This window comes from Tachyglossus aculeatus, chromosome X2 (genome assembly GCF_015852505.1).
Source record: "Tachyglossus aculeatus isolate mTacAcu1 chromosome X2, mTacAcu1.pri, whole genome shotgun sequence".
NCBI lineage: Eukaryota > Metazoa > Chordata > Mammalia > Monotremata > Tachyglossidae > Tachyglossus > Tachyglossus aculeatus.
In genome coordinates, this window is record NC_052100.1 from 1,893,124 (window position 1) to 1,909,381 (window position 16,258).

The 16,258-nt window shown below is 53.8% G+C and overlaps 1 protein-coding gene across 1 annotated transcript in view; it reads left to right on the top strand.

The window, feature by feature from the left end:
* DIAPH1 (diaphanous related formin 1) overlaps positions 1 to 16,258 on the top strand; it is a 70,165-nt gene that overhangs the window by 46,699 nt on the left and 7,208 nt on the right. Inside the window, exons 19-24 of the mRNA XM_038770856.1 lie at positions 9,147 to 9,242; positions 10,801 to 10,895; positions 11,297 to 11,398; positions 13,001 to 13,240; positions 13,608 to 13,737; positions 14,230 to 14,354. Of these exons, the coding sequence (XP_038626784.1) occupies positions 9,147 to 9,242; positions 10,801 to 10,895; positions 11,297 to 11,398; positions 13,001 to 13,240; positions 13,608 to 13,737; positions 14,230 to 14,354 (788 nt within the window). The remainder of the gene's footprint in view (positions 1 to 9,146; positions 9,243 to 10,800; positions 10,896 to 11,296; positions 11,399 to 13,000; positions 13,241 to 13,607; positions 13,738 to 14,229; positions 14,355 to 16,258) is intronic.

Sequence of the window (16,258 nt, forward strand, 5' to 3'; positions counted from 1 at the left end):
TCCCCAGCTGGGGATTTGGTGGCGAAACAGCGTGGCCTAAGTAGGTAGAGCACAGGCCTGGAAATCAAAAGGTCATAATAATAATAATGATGGCATTTATTAAGCACTTACTATGTGCAAAGCACTGTACTAAGCGCTGGAGAGGTTACAAGGTGATCAGGTTGTCCCACGGGGGGCTCACAGCCTTAATCCCCATTTTACAGATAAGGTAACTGAGGCACAGAGAATCAATCGTATTTATTGAGCGCTTACTGTGTGCAGAGCACTGTACTAAGCGCTTGGGAAGTACAAGTTGGCAACATATAGAGGCGGTCCCTACCCAACAGTGGGCTCACAGTCTGGAAGACAGAGAAGTTAAGTGACTTGCCCAAAATCACACAGGTCATGGCTTCTAACCCCACCTCCGCCACTTACCTGCTGTGTGGCCTTAGGCAAGTCACTCCACTTCTCTGTGCCTCAGTTACCTCAGCTGTGAAATGGGGAATAAGACTGTGAGCCCTATGCGGGACAGGGGTTGTGCCCAGCCCAATTTGCCCTCATTTGCTTGTATCCACTTAGCGCTTAGTACTGTGCCCGGCACATAGTGAGCGCTTAACAAATACCATAATTATTATGAGGAGCCTGAGGGGAAGCGCCCCAGGATTGGGCTGCGCCAACCTCTGCTGCCCATCCTCGCTGACCTCAGTCCAGGGAGGGGGAGGGAAGGAAGCCCTCCAGCCTTGATGGCCAGGTTTCCCACAGCTGGGGGGTCTTCACAGAGGAGTTAAGGCCCTAATTCACCCCCATGAACGTCACTCTGATTCCTCAGAGCATGCGAGGGCAGCAGGTGGGCACACAGACATAGTGTGGTACCCCCACAGGACTCGCTGACAGCACCAGTGCTGAGACCGGGCAGGATGAGGCCTTTGCCACCCATGTTAGCTGCCTGTTTCCGGGGTTCATTCATTCAGTTGTATTTATTAAGTGCTTACTATGTGCAGAGCACTGTACTAAGCACTTGGAAAAGTACAATACAACAGTAAACGGCAATATCCCTTGCCCATAACGAGCTCATAGTCTCTAGTGGGGAAGACAGACGTCAGTACAAATAAAATTACAGATATCTACATAAGTGCTGTGGGGCTGGCAGGGGAAGAGCAATGGGAGCATCATCATCATCATCAATCGTATTTATTGAGCGCTTACTGTGTGCAGAGCACTGTACTAAGCACTTGGGAAGTACAAGACAGACGTCAGTACAAATAAAATTACAGATACGGACATAAGTGCTGTGGGGCTGACAGGGGAAGAGCAATGGGAGCATCATCATCATCATCATCAATCGTATTTATTGAGCACTTACTGTGTGCAGAGCACTGTACTAAGCGCTTGGGAAGTCCAAGTTGGCAACATATAGACAGTCCCTACCCAACAGTGGGCTCACAGTCTAGAAGGGGAGAAAGGGCGATGCAGAAGGGAGTTAGAGATGAGGAAAAGTGGGGCTTAGTCTGGGAAGGCCTCTTGGAGGAGATGTGCCTTCAGTAAGGCTTTGAGGGAGGGGAGGGTGACTGTCAGATTTGAGGAGGGGGAGGGCATTCCAGGTTAGAGGCAGGATCATCATCATCAATCATCAATCGTATTTATTGAGCGCTTACTGTGTGCAGAGCACTGTACTAAGCGCTTGGGAAGTACAAATTGGCAACATCTAGAGACAGTCCCTACCCAACAGTGGGCTCACAGTCTAAAAGGGGGAGACAAAACCAAACATACTAACAAAATAAAATAAATAGAATAGATATGTACAAGTAAAATAAATCAATAAATAGAGTAATAAATATGTACAAACATATATACATATATACAGGTGCTGTGGGGAAGGGAAGGAGGTAAGATGGGGGGGATGGAGAGGGGGATGAAGGGGAGAGGAAGGAAGGCGCTCAGTCTGGGAAGGCCTCCTCCAGGATGTGGGCAAGGGGTTCCCACTGGGCCCGTCTCCCCCGAGGAGCGCCTTTGTCTGGTCAGGAACCTTCCCCCTCAGCGACCCGGCCCCAGTGGGCAGAGCGAGGACTAGAACCCAGGTCTCTCGACTGGCGGGGCCAGGCTGTTATCCTTAGACCTGCAGCAGGGTGCTCATGGTGCGTTACCCCCCAGGGGCCAGGGAGAGACAAGAGTGGACTTCAGGCTCCCTTGGGCCCAAGCCACTCACTGTAGTGGGGCATGACGCAGGGGTGGCGGGGGGGGCTGGCGATCTTCCAAAGCAGCTTCCAAGGCCAAGGCTTCCGGGCCCCCGTCCCCGCTGACTCATTCCCACCTGGCCTCCAGGATGGCCAGTGTCCCCTAGGCTTCCTCCACACCCCCTTTCCTGTTTGTGACTTCAGCTTAGACCGGGGATGTCCTGGGAGGAGATGACCCCGGCTATGGGCCTCTGGGGTTCGGCAAGTCACTGGCACCAGTTTCAGGGGCTCCAGCAGCCCTGGTGCGGGCTCTCGGGGGGCCGCCCTCGTTCACCAGCCCTCGGCTCACTCCTTCCTTTCCCCGAGCCTCAGTTTCCACACCCCTCCTCAAAAATCTCCAGTGGCTACCAATCAATCTGCGCATCAGGCAGAAACTCCTCACCCTGGGCTTCAAGGCCGTCCATCCCCTCGCCCCCTCCTCCCTCACCTCCCTTCTGTCCTTCTCCAGCCCAGCCCGCACCCTCTGCTCCTCTGCTGCTAATCTCCTCCCCGTGCCTCGTTCTCGCCCGTCCCGCCATCGACCCCCGGCCCACGTCCTTCCCCTGGCCTGTAATGCCCTCCCTCTACACATCCGCCAAACTAGCTCTTTTCCTCCCTTCAAAGCCCTACTGAGAGCTCACCTCCTCCAAGATGCCTTCCCAGACTGAGCCCCCTTTTTCCTCTCCTCCTCCCCATCCCGCCCACCCTACCTCCTTCCCCTCCCCACAGGACTTGTATATATACATAAGTACAGATTTATTACTGTATTTATTTTACTTGTACATATTTACTACTCTATTTTGTTAATGATGTGCATATATCATTATATACAGTGTTTTGCACATAGTAAGCACTTAATAAATGCCATTATTATTATATAGCTATAACTCTATTCTGATGGTTTTGACACCTGTCTACATGGTTTGTTTCATTGTCTGTCTCCCCCTTCTAATAATAATAGTAATAATAATAATGGCATTTATTAAATGCTTACCATGTGCAATGCACTGTTCTAAGCACTGGGGAGGTTACAAGGTGATCAGGTTGTCCCACGGGGAGCTCACAGTCTTAATCCCCATTTTACAGATGAGGTAACTGAGGCACAGAGAAGTTAAATGACTTGCCTAAAGTCACACAGCTGACAATTCATTCATTCATTCAATTGTATTTATTGAGCACTTACTGTGTGCAGAGCACTGTACTGAGCGCTTGGGAAGTAAAAGTCGGCAACATAGAGAGACGGTCCCAACCCAACAACGGGCTCACATCATCAATCGTATTTATTGAGCGCTTACTGTGTGCAGAGCACTGTACTAAGTGCTTGGGAAGTACAAGTTGGCAACATATAGAGACAGTCCCTACCCAACAGTGGGCTCACAGTCTAGAAGGGGGAGACAGACAACAAAACAAAACATGTAGACAGGTGTCATTTTACAGATGAGGTAACTGAGGCACAGAGAAGTGAAGTGACTTGCCCAAAGTCACACAGCTGACAATTGGCGGAGCCGGGATTTGAACCCATGACCTCCGACTCCAAAGCCCGGGCCCTTTTCCACCGAGCCACGCTGCGTTGTTGGGGAGGGACCGTCTCTATCTGGTGCCAACTTGTACTTCCCAAGCGCTTAGTCCAGTGCTCTGCACACCATAAGCGCTCAGTAAGAGAAGCAGCGTGGCTCAGTGGAAAAAGCACGGGCTTTGGAGTCAGAGGTCATGGGTTCAAATCCCTGCTCCACCAACTGTCAGCTGTGTGACTTTGGACAAGTCACTTCACTTCTCTGTGCTTCATCTGTAAAATGGGGATTAAAACTGTGAACCCCCCGGGGGGCAGCCTGATCACCTTGTCACCTCCCCAGCACTTTGCACATAGTAAGCGCTTAATAATCAATCAATCAATCGTATTTATTGAGTGCTTACTGTGTGCCGAGCACTGTACTAAGCGCTTGGGAAGTACAAGTTGGCAACATATAGAGACAGTCCCTACCCAACAGTGTGCTCACAGTCTAGAAGGGGAAACACTGTTCTAAGCTCTGGGGGGATACAAAGTGATTAGAGAAGCAGCGTGGCTCAGTGGAAAGAGCCCGGGCTTTGGAGTCAGAGGTCATGGGTTCGAATCCCGGCTCCGCAGCTTGTCAGCTGTGTGACTTTGGGCAAGTCACTTAACTTCTCTGGGCCTCAGTTCCCTCATCCGTAAAATGGGGATAAAGACTGTGAGCCCCCTCGTCCCCCTCTCCATCCCCCCATCTTACCTCCTTCCCTTCCCCACAGCACCTGTATATATGTTTGTACACATTATTACTCTATTTATTTTACTTGTACATATCTATTCTATTTATTTTATTTTGTTAGTATGTTTGGTTTTGTTCTCGGTCTCCCCCTTTTAGACTGTGAGCCCACTGTTGGGTAGGGACTGTCTCTAGATGTTGCCACTTTGTACTTCCCAAGCGCTTAGTACGGTGCTCTGCACACAGTAAGCGCTCAACAAATACGATTGATGACGATGACAGCCTGATCACCTTGTAACCTCCCCAGCGCTTAGAACCGTGCTTTGCCCCTAGTAAGCGCTTAATAAATACGATTGAGGATGACGACAGCCTGATCACCTTGTCACCTCCCCAGCGCTTAGAACCGTGCCTTGCCCCTAGTAAGCGCTTAATAAACGCCATCGTCATTATTATCAGGTGGTCCCACGGAGGGCCCACAGTTGTAATCCCCGTTTTGCAGACGAGGGACCCGAGGCACGGAGAAGTGAAGTGACAAGAGCCACACGGCCGACGGTTGGCGGAGTGGGGAGGTGAACCCGCGAGCCCCCGACTCCGAAGCCCGGGCTCTTTCCGCTGCTTCTCTAAATGCCATCATTATTGTTATTATTATTAAATATGAGTATTTCCGCCCATTTCGTAGTTATATTAATATTAATTAATTAATATTTCCTGTTAAATTTGAGTGGATGAGGGGAGGAAGGTGCCCGCGCTGGGCAGCAGGGGGTGTCCTTGTGCCGCAGTGCGGCTGCCTGGCTCGCCCTGCTTCATGCAGCCATTTCACGCAGTGTGTTTTTCCTCCCTGCCCAGCTCCATTTTGTGCTTGTGACGCAGGACAGAAAAGGGCCCTGCCAAGGAGGGAGTCTGGCGGGGGGAAGCGAGAGGGAGGGAGACAAGCCGAGGCAAGGCCGCAGCCTCCCCCGCTCAGCCGCCTCCGGCCAGGGCCACACCTCGCGCCAGACACCCACCCCGGCTGGAGCTGCCCTTCACCCGTGCCCCCTCCCCGAGGCGGCGGCGGCGGCATCCGGGCCCGAGGGGACGAGGGTTCTGCCCGCGCAGGCGTCGAGGCCCTATAATAATAACGACGGCATTTATTAAGCACTCACTATCATCATCATCAATCGTATTTATCGAGCGCTTACTATGTGCAGAGCACTGGACTAAGCGCTTGGGAAGTACAAATTGGTCTAGAGACAGTCCCTACCCAACAGTGGGCTCACAGTCTAGAAGGGGGAGACGGAGAACAAAACCAAACATACTAACAAAATAAAATAAATAGGATAGATATGTACAAATAAAATAGAGTAATAAATATGTACAAACATATATACAGGTGCTGTGGGGAAGGGAAGGAGGTAAGATGGGGGGGGGATGGAGAGGGGGGCGAGGGGGAGAGGAAGGAAGGGGCTCAATGTGGGAAGGCCTCCTGGAGGAGGGGAGCTCTCAGCAGGGCCTTGAAGGGAGGAAGAGAGCTAGCTTGGCGGAGGGGCAGAGGGATTGGGGACATTCCAGGCCCGGGGGATGACGTGGGCCGGGGGTCGATGGCGGGACGGGCGAGAGCGAGGTACGGTGAGGAGATTAGCGGCGGAGGAGCGGAGGGTGCGGGCTGGGCTGGAGAAGGAGAGAAGGGAGGTGAGGTAGGAGGGGGCGAGGGGATGGACAGCCTGGAAGCCCAGGGTGAGGAGTTTCTGCCTGATAGTTTCTTCCTTACTAGGAAGCGCTGGGGAGGTTACAAGGTGATCAGGTGGTCCCACGGGGGGCTCACAGTCCTAACCCCCATTTTGCAGATGAGGGAAGTGACTTGCCCAGAGTCACACCGCTGACAAGTGGCAGAGCCGGGATCTGAACCCGTGACCTCTCGCTCCAAAGCCCGGGCTCTTTCCACTGAGTCACGCAGCCTGTGTCACCCGCTCTTGCCCCGGGGAGGGATCATCATCATCATCATCATCAATCGTATTTATTGAGCGCTTACTATGTGCAGAGCGCTGTACTAAGCGCTGACGCGCCCAGGGTGCCTCTCCGAACCGCAGGCCCAGCTGGGGCGAACCCCGCAGGCCAGGCCGCCGGGGGAGCGGGGACACCTCCCTGTCCTGACGCGGAGGGCGGGGAGCTGAGGAGGGTTAATCCGCGAGGAGACTCCTCTGTGCCAGCTGTGCAGTAGCTGGAGCCCAGTGGAAAATCCCCAGTCACCGGCGGCAGCGCTCACCCCCAAAGCCGCTCCCCTCCCTCTCACCACCCTAGTGTTTCGGCCAGCCCTGTTGTGCCGCCCACGGGGAGCAACACCGTGACCACCGGGCATCGGCTTTCATCAGCTTCATTAGGGAAGCGGCATGGCTCAGTGGAAAGAAATAAAGAAAGAAATCAATAAATACGATTGATGATGATGATGATGATGAAAGAGCCCGGGCTTTGGAGCCAGAGGTCGGGGGTTCAAATCCCGGCTCCGCCAGTTGTCAGCTGTGTGACTTTGGGCAAGTCACTTCACTTCTCTGCGCCTCCGTTACCTCATCTGTAAAATGGGGATTAAGACCGGGAGCCCTCCGGGGGACAACCTGATCACCTTGTAACCTCCCCAGCGCTTGGAACAGGCCTCCAGGAGGCCTTCCCAGACTGAGCCCCTTCCTTCCTCTCCCCCTCGTCCCCCTCTCCGTCCCCCCGCATCTTACCTCCTTCCCTTCCCCACAGCACCTGTATATATGTATATATGGTTGTACATATTTATTACTCTATTTATTTATTTATTTTGCTTGTACATTTCTATCCTATTTATTTTATTTTGTTGGTATGTTTGGTTCTGTTCTCTGTCTCCCCCTTTTAGACTCTGAGCCCACTGTTGGGTAGGGACTGTCCCTATGTGTTGCCAATTTGTACTTCCCAAGCGCTTAGTACAGTGCTCTGCACATAGTAAGCGCTCAAATACGATTGATGATTGATTGATTAGAACAGTGCTTTGTGCATAGTAAGAGCTGAATTGTTGCCATTATTACTATTATTGTCAGCTTCCTTGGGTGGATGTGGGGAGGGGGAGGGGTCCCCTGCCCCCACCCCCACGCGGCTCAGAGGATGAGCCGAGGCAGATAAACTCCGAGCTCTGTTCGCTCTGATGTTCCCTCTGTCCCACTCAGAACTGGGTCAGAGGCTCCGGGCTCGTAGCCACCGCGGAGAACTTCCCGAACCTTGGGCGGGTGCGTGGGCAGGGGGGAGGAGGGAGGGAGAGAGGCCTGCTGACCGAGTCACCAGGAGGAGAGAGGGCGGAGGACGCGAGGGCCGGCGGGGCAGGTCCGGAGAGACCGTTGCTGGCCGACTGCCCCGCGTCACAGCTGGCCCGCTGGGCCCGCTTGTAGGGTTGGCGCTCACCGGCCGCTCAGGGTCACACCCTCCGCGAGTGCTGCCCAGCCCAAGGTCCGGGAGCCAGCTGCCTGGCCCCCGGCCCGTGCTCCGTCCTCGGTCCCTGGGGAGCCCCGGCACGGCCCGTCGGTCCCGTGCTCTCGTGGGGCCCGGCCCCTCACCGGTGCAGGCGCGGAGCTCTGACCTCTCTCGGCAGCGGGCCCAGACCGCGAGCTTTGGGCTTCCACGTTTCTCGTGGCAGATCTGTGGGTTCATTCACTCATTCAATCCTATTTATTGAGCGCTTACGGTGTGCAGAGCCCTGTACTAAGCGCTTGGGAAGTCCAAGTTGGCAACATGTGGAGATGGCCCCTACCCAACAGCGGGCTCACAGTCTAGAAGGGGGAGACAGGCCACAAAGCATATTAACAAGATTAAATAAATAGCAGTAGTAATGGCGTTTATTAAGTGCTTACTATGTGCAAAGCACTGTTCTAAGCACTGGGGAGGTTACAGGGTGATCAGGTTGTCCCATGGGGGGCTCACAGTCAATCTTCATTTTACAGATGAGGTAACTGAGGCACAGAGAAGTTAAGTGACTTGCCCAAAGTCACACAGCTGACAATTGGCGGAGCCAGGATTTGAACCCACGGCCTCTGACTCCAAAGCCCGGGCTCTTTCCACTGAGCCATGCTGCTTCTGCTGAAGCAGCATAGAATAAATATGTACAAATAAAATAAATAAATGGATGAGAGGGCAGTTGAGGAACATCAGAGCAGAAGGGCCAGGCCATTTTGCTCCCCTCCCTCCAGGAATTAGTAATAGCTGTGGTATTTGTTAAGCCCCTACTAGATGTCTAGCAATATACTAAGCACTGGGGTAGGTATGAGAGAGTCTAGTAGGATTTTCCCTTTCCTTCACAGGAAAAGGGACAATGGGTTTTGAATCCTCACTTCCCTGAGGCCCAGAGAAGAGAAGTGATTTGCCCAACATCACACCACAGGCAAATGGCAGAACAGTGATTAGTACCCAGGTCTCCTGTATCCCAGGCTTGTCCTCTTTCCACTCCCTGGACCCCAGTTACCTGCCCTAACAGACTGCATCCTCCCCCTTCCCCTCAAGCCAAACTCAGTAATCCTGGAATCTTTCCTGCCCTCCCATCTTCCTCTCCTCCTAACTGGGGTCCGAGATGGGGCACACTGCCCCTTTTTGACCACCTTGAAGTTCCCTTCCTGCCTGGACAGAATCCTGTAGACACCCCCACTTTGTCCCCCTTCCAGAAAACAGGGCAGCCGGCTGTTTCCTAGATGTTGACCCTCAGAGGCCAGGGGTCCAGGCTCACCGTCCATCCCTCTTTCTGTCCCTGCAGCCAAGAAGGATCAGGAGGGCGGAGAGGAGAAGGCCGTGCAGAAGAAAAAAGTCAAGGAGCTGAAGGTGTTGGATTCCAAGACAGCTCAGAACCTCTGTAAGTCTCTCAGTCAATCAATTAATCAACCAGTGGGATTTATTGTGTGCCAAGCACTCTTCTAAATGCTTGGGAAAGTCCAGTACACATTCCCTGGCCACAACAAGCTCTTGAGCGGGGTGCTGTGATGGCTGGCCTGCAGGCGCCTGTTGCCTCGAGGGGTCTGGAACTGGAGGCCCACCACTCCTTTCACCCTTTAGGGCCAACAGGTTTGCTTCCCCATCTGGCCCCCCCACCCCTTGGGCCCCTCTCCCCATGGCCTCCTCGCCTCCTGATCCTCTCCAAAGCCACTGTGGCAAGTGTGGAAAACCCAGGAGGCGTCTGTGGCCTTCTCACAAGTGGCTGAGGCTTGACCTGGGCTTGACCCGGGCCAGCAACCTAGCCACGTAGTCTCTTGGTTTTGTGTGGAGACACAGGAGAGTACATTCCATTGCTTCTCCTCCCTCTCCCTCTTCCTTTCCTCCCTCTCCCCTCTTATTGTCATATTTATTAAGCACTTACTGTGTGCAGAGTACTTACTCTCCTCCCTCCCCCTCATTTCTTCCCTCTCCCCTTGTTTCTTCCCCCTTACTGCTCTCCTCCTCCTTGCCAATCAATCACTGGTATTTGTTGAGCACTTACTGAGTGCAAAGTACTACACAAAGCTCTTCGGAGAGTACAGTAGAGTTAAGACACAATCACTAGCCAAGGAGCCTAGTGTAATGTGTGCACCATACTGGACTGGGCACTTGGGAGAGGACAGTAGAGTTAGTAGAGATGCTTTTCCTGTCCTTAAGAATTAATCAGTGGTATTTATTGAGTGCTTATTATGTGCGGAGTGCTGTACTAAATGCTTGAGAGAATTAGCAGACCTGTTCCCTGCCCATAACAAGCCTAGAGTCTAACGGGGAGGCAGTTGTTGAAATAAATTACAGGTAGGGGAAGCAAATGTCGCCAACTTGTACTTCCCAAGTGCTTAGTACAGTGCTCTGCACACAGTAAGCGCTCAATAAATGCGACTGAATGAATGAATGAAATGAATATAAAAATGTGAATATAAGTGCTGCGGGGGTTGCCTAGATGGGACAGAAGATACCGCCCTCCTTCCTGGGCCTATGCTTAGATGGCACGGCAGTAGCTGCCCTCTTTCTTGGGCCGATGCTTAGGTGGGACAGTGGAGAGACCATTAGCCTGGGCCAGCCTGGTGGTTGGGACCTGCTCCAAGTTCTCAACCCATTCAGAGCAGGAGGACCAGCTGGCTCCAGCCCCGGCCCTGGCCGGATGGGGGTTTGAGGTCTTAGGCACCGCCCCTTCCCTGGCCAGCGGGGAGTTTGGGTTTCCGACCCTGACCCTGTCCTGGCTGACTGGGGGTTCGGGGTTCCACCGTCAACTCTGCCCTGTTCAGCTTGAGGGGAGCCAGAGGTGCTTCAGTTTGGGCTGGGCTGCCCGGGGGAACGAGGAAGGGGTTTATCCCACGTGTGGCTATGCAGGGGGACAGGGAACACGGGCAATGGGCTTGGGGCACGAGGCAGAAGCGGGATCCTGGCTCCTGAGTGACTGATTTCTCCTTTCTCGGCAGCAATCTTCCTGGGCTCCTTCCGCATGGCCTACCAGGATATCAAGAACGTGATTCTGGAAGTTAATGAGACTGTCCTGACTGAGTCAATGGTGCAGGTGAATCAGGGTGTCCGAGCTGGAGACTGGTCCTCCCTCTAAGGCCTTTCCCGTCGGCTCCCCTGACTCAGAGGGGGTCAGTCGCAGGTGGCATGTCGTTCTCCTGGGCCCGGTCCAGGCCCTCCAACCCCCTACTGCCTGGTGCGGTCCTCAAGCCGACCACTGACCCTGGAGGAGCCCCTGACTCCAGCTCTGGCCCTTGAATGACCACTGGCTCTGGCCCGGTCAGTGAATCGGCTCCTGCCTGGGTCCGTGTCCCCTTCCTCCTCCCCCTCCGCCCCCGGCCCGTGAGGTGCAGGGTAGATGGGTGGGGCGGAGGGGCAGAGGCTCAGGCTGAGGTTTGGGGATGCTCAGAGGGGGACAGAGCACAATGTTGTTCTCTCCCTCCCTCCTGCTCTCAGAACCTGATCAAGCAGATGCCGGAGCCCGAGCAGCTGAAGATGCTGGCGGAGCTGAAGGACGAGTACGATGACCTGGCGGAGTCGGAACAGTTCGGCGTCGTGGTGAGTGGGGTCCGGGCCAGGAACCCCAGTCGGCATGATCTCCCCACAGAGAGCGGGGGCACCGGGGATGGGATTGACCCTCGCCCTCTTCCCTGGGCGGCTGGAGACCCTGATTGTAGCCCCACCTGTGGCACCGTCCTGTTGGGGTGACCCAGGCTAAGTCACTCTACCTCTCTGGGCCTCATTTTCCTCCTCCGTAGAATGGGGGCGAGAAACCTGCTCTCCCTCCCCGTTAGATCCCGAGCCCTGTATTAGATAATAATAATTATTATAATGATAATGATGGCATTTGTTAAGCACTTACTATGTGCAAAGCACTGTCCTAAGTGCTGGGGAGGGGAAACAAGGTAATGAGGTTGTCCCATGTGGGGCTCACAGTCTTAATCCCCATTTTACAGATGAGGTAACTGAGGCTCAGAGAAGTTAAGTGACTTACCCAAGGTCACACAGCAGACATGTGGCGGAGCCGGGATTCGAACCTATGATCCCTGACTCCAAAGCCCGTGCTCTTCCCACTGAGCCACGCTGCTTTTGTTAAGCGCTTACTATGTGCAAAGCACTGTTCTAAGCGCTGGGGGGACACAAGGTGATCAGGTTGTTCCACGTGGGGCTCCCCATCTTAATCCCCATTTTACAGATGAGGGAACTGAGGCACAGAGAAGTGAAGTGACTTGCCCAAAATCACACAGCTGACAAGTGGGACTAGAACCCATGACCTCTGACTCCCAAGTCCGGGCTCTTTCCACTTGAGCCACGCTGCTTCTCTGGATGGGAGATGGGACTGTATCCTAAAGTAGTAGTGGTAGTATTTATTAATTGCCTTCTGAGTACAAAGCACTGGCCAGAGCACTGGGGAGAAAATAGGTGAGAATTAGTCACAAGGGCCTCACAGTCTAAGAATAAAGAGGAGGGGGGCTGGTGATAGGTCCTTTGGGAAAGGTGAAGCCATTAAAACCCAAAACCAACGTGAAAGATGAGGGCGAGGATGGAATAAGAGTGGGGTTTCAGGCTCCTTTCATCATCATCATCATCATCATCATCAATAGTATTTATTGAGCGCTTACTGTGTGCAGAGCATTGTACTAAGCGCTTGGGAAGTACAAGTTGGCAACATATAGAGACAGTCCCTACCCAACAGTGGGCTCACAGTCTAAAAGGGGGAGACAGAGAACAAAACCAAACATACTAACAAAATAAAATAAATAGAATAGATATGTACAAGTAAAATAAATAGAGTAACAAATATGTACAAACATATATACATATATACAGGTGCTGTGGGGAAGAGAAGGAGGTAAGATGGGGGGGTGGAGAGGGGGATGAGGGGGAGAGGAAGGAAGGGGCTCAGTCTGGGAAGGCCTCCTGGAGTAGGGCCTTGAAGGGAAGTATTATCCGCTACTACTGCTGGTTTCTCTCCCATTAATTACCTCTGCACTTAGCACAGTGCTTGGCACCTAGGAAGCGCTTAACAAGTAGCAGTCAGTGTTATTATTAGTGGATTTATTCCTTCCCTCAGGGGTGCGTGCCCTCCCCGATAATGTCAGCTCTCCCCTCCCTGAGCTCGGCAGGTGGTGACACTGTTTTTCCTCCCACCCTGGACAGATGGGCACGGTTCCCCGCCTGCGGCCGCGCCTCAACGCCATCCTCTTCAAGCTGCAGTTCGGCGAGCAGGTGGAGAACGTGAAGCCCGAGATCGTGTCGGTGACGGCGGCCTGCGAGGAAGTGCGCAAGAGTCAGAACTTCTCCAGCCTCCTGGAGCTCACCCTGCTCGTCGGCAACTACATGAACGCCGGCTCCCGGAACGCCGGCGCCTTCGGCTTCAACATCAGTTTCCTCTGCAAGGTGACGGGCGGGGCCGGAAGGGAGGAGGGGAGGGAGGCCGTGTGGTCCTGGGGAAAGAGCAGGGAGCTGGGGGACCTGGGGCGAGGCGCTCGGCCTCTCTGGGCCTCAGTGTCCTCATCTGTTAAACGGAGATGCCTCCGAGTCCCGTGTGGGACCGGGACTGTATCTGGTCAGCACAGTGTAAGCGTATCACAACAGCCGGGCTCACCGGCCGAAGTGCGGGCAGCCCCTGCGGCAATCGAGAGCCGGCACCCGCCCGGTTGGCCCGTGCAGGGCCTCGCTCGGAAACCCAGGCCCCAATCCGGCGGTCGCCCGTTCCCGGCCAGCCCCGCTCACAGCCCCTCTCCCCTCCGTCCCGCCCACCCAGCTGCGGGACACCAAGTCCACCGATCAGAAGATGACACTGCTGCACTTCCTGGCGGAGCTGTGCGAGTCGGACCACCCCGAAGTGCTCGAGTTCCCCAATGAGCTGACCCACGTGGAGAAGGCCAGCCGAGGTGGGGACGGCTCAAGAGGCGGGCTGGGGGGCTGGGGCTGGGCCAGCGGCAGGAGGCCCGAGGGCTCTGGGCTGCGCAGGAGAGCGGGCACATTCGGTCGCGGTCCCGGGCCGAAAGGAGAGCCAAGATGGCCCCGGCAAAGCCTAGGGAGACCTCCCTCATGCAACAGAGAGAGCAGCTTCCTCCCAAAGGAGGGGCCAGTGGCTGCCAGCATCCCACCCTTCCCCCAGTTCCAGTTCCCACCAAGGGCTCCACGTTTCCTCCTGGGCCCCCATCAACCCCATCCTCCGACACATTCCGCTTGGGGCCCTGCTGCCCACTCTGGCCGAGCCCCCACAGGCTGGACTCCCCCAGGGAGCCCCAAGCAGAGAGCGTGAGCCGGGGCAGGGTTCGCGTGTGTAGCAGGGACGCGTGGGAAAGGGCTTTGTCCCAGCTGCACCCGGCGGGGAGACTTCCGCCCAGCCACCCTCACCCCTCACCCCTCTCGCTCAGTCTCCGCTGAGAATTTACAGAAGAACCTGGACATGATGAGGAAGCAGATTTCGGACGTGGAACGCGACATTCAGAACTTCCCAGCTGCTACCGATGAGAAGGATAAGTTTGTGGAGAAGATGACCATATCCTCTCTGATAGGATGAGCTAGGGGAGGGGGGGCGGGGACTCCTCCATCACCCTACCTCAAGCAGCTGGACCTTGGACATGGAAAATTGCTCAGCCAGAGAGCCTTCTGGGGCTGGTGGCAGCCCATTTTCCATCTCCTGGGCCACCGGGTAGCACCTGGGTAATTTTGATCTGGTCGTAGCCGGAAAACAAGCAGGGTCCTTCCCTAAGGCAGTAGCGGCAACTGTTCTGCACTTGGAAACTGCTCCGAAACAGGGGGTTGGGAGATGTGCCCAGATTGAGAGGAGGAGGAAAAGCAGACGAATGGGAGGAGAGAGTTGAAGGTGGGAGAGGATCAGGGTAGGGAAGTCTTGGGATCTTGTGCCGGGCCAAAGAAGTCAACCAATCATACTGAGCCCCTGCAGAGCCCTGCACCAAGCACTTGGGAGACTACAGTTGAGTAGGAGGCCTGGGCCCTCCCTTCCAGGAATTTACCATCAAACGGGGGAGACTGACACATACAAGCCATCCAGTGAACGTTTATTTGTCAGGAATGTGCAAAAGTAATAAGGGGAGGGAGCACCTGCTGAAGGTGTAGTTGGTTTGATATGATGTGGAGGAAAAGGAGCTTAATCCGGAGGGGCTGGGAGGGTCCTGAAGATGGGGAGAGACGTGGTGTAGGAGTGTGAAGGTGGCGGGGAGTTCCTGGCAGGGAGGAAAGGCGTTGAGCCGGGGTCAGAAGCCAGAAAGTTGAGAATGAAGCCCAGCAAGCAGGTGAGCTTGGGAGACAAAACGTATGAGCCGTGGTGTTGAGGGAGAATAGAGTGGGTAAATAATAGTGAGAGCTCATCAGGCAATCAGTGGAGTTTATTGATTGCTTACTGTGTGCAGGGCACTCTACTAAGCATTTGGAAAAGTGCAGTATAGTAGAGTTGGTAGGCGTGATTCCTCTCCCAGTGGGTTTACAGTCTGCAGGGGGAGACTGACAATTATTAAGCTTGTTCTCTGTGGAGAACACTGAGCGAAGCACTTGGGAGAGTACGAGAGAGTTGGTAAACACCATCCCTGCCGTCAGGGAACTTACAGGCTCATACACAACCCTGTATTTAGCACTTGGGAGAGTGTAGTAGAATTAATAGACATAATCCCTGCCCTCTTAGGAGCTAACAATCAATCCATAGCATTTGTTGAGCACTTACTGGGTGCAAATTACTGTGCTAAGTGCTCGGGAGAGTACAATATAACAGAGTTGGTAGACATGTTCCCTTCCCACAATGTGCTTACAGTCTCGAGGGAACCCATTAGTCATTCATTCATTCGTATTTATTGAATGCTTACCGTGCAGAGCACTGTACTAAGTGCTTGGGAAGTACAAGTTGGCAACATAAATAAAAATTATGTATAATATAAATAAATATTTTAGTTGGCACTAAAATAAATTGCAGAGAGGGGAGGCAACTGAATTGAAAGATTTGTAAGTGTTATAGAGGGAGGGAGGGAGTACCCAAGTACTTAGAGAAGACTCAAGGGGAGAGGTGATGCAATAATAGTAATTATTAACTAATAATAATAATTCTGGTATTTAAGCACTTACTATGTACCACGTACTGTCCTAAGCTCTGGGATAGAAACAAGATAACCAGGTCCCACATGGGGCTCACGGTCAGAGAGGGAACAGATATTCAGTCCCCAGGTTGCGGATGAAAGAACTGAAGCACAGAGAAGTTAAGTAACTTTCCCAAGGTTACACAGCGGATAAATGGCAGAACCGGGATTAGAACCCATCAGTGGGGGAAATAGGGTAAAAGTCGGCCTGGTGCCTGGATTCTCTCCAGGAGCATGAGCGAAGGAGGCGTACTACGGAGGGAATCCAGAATTGGACGTTGCCAGTGCCCGGGCCTCAGAGGGAGTGGGTGGCGAG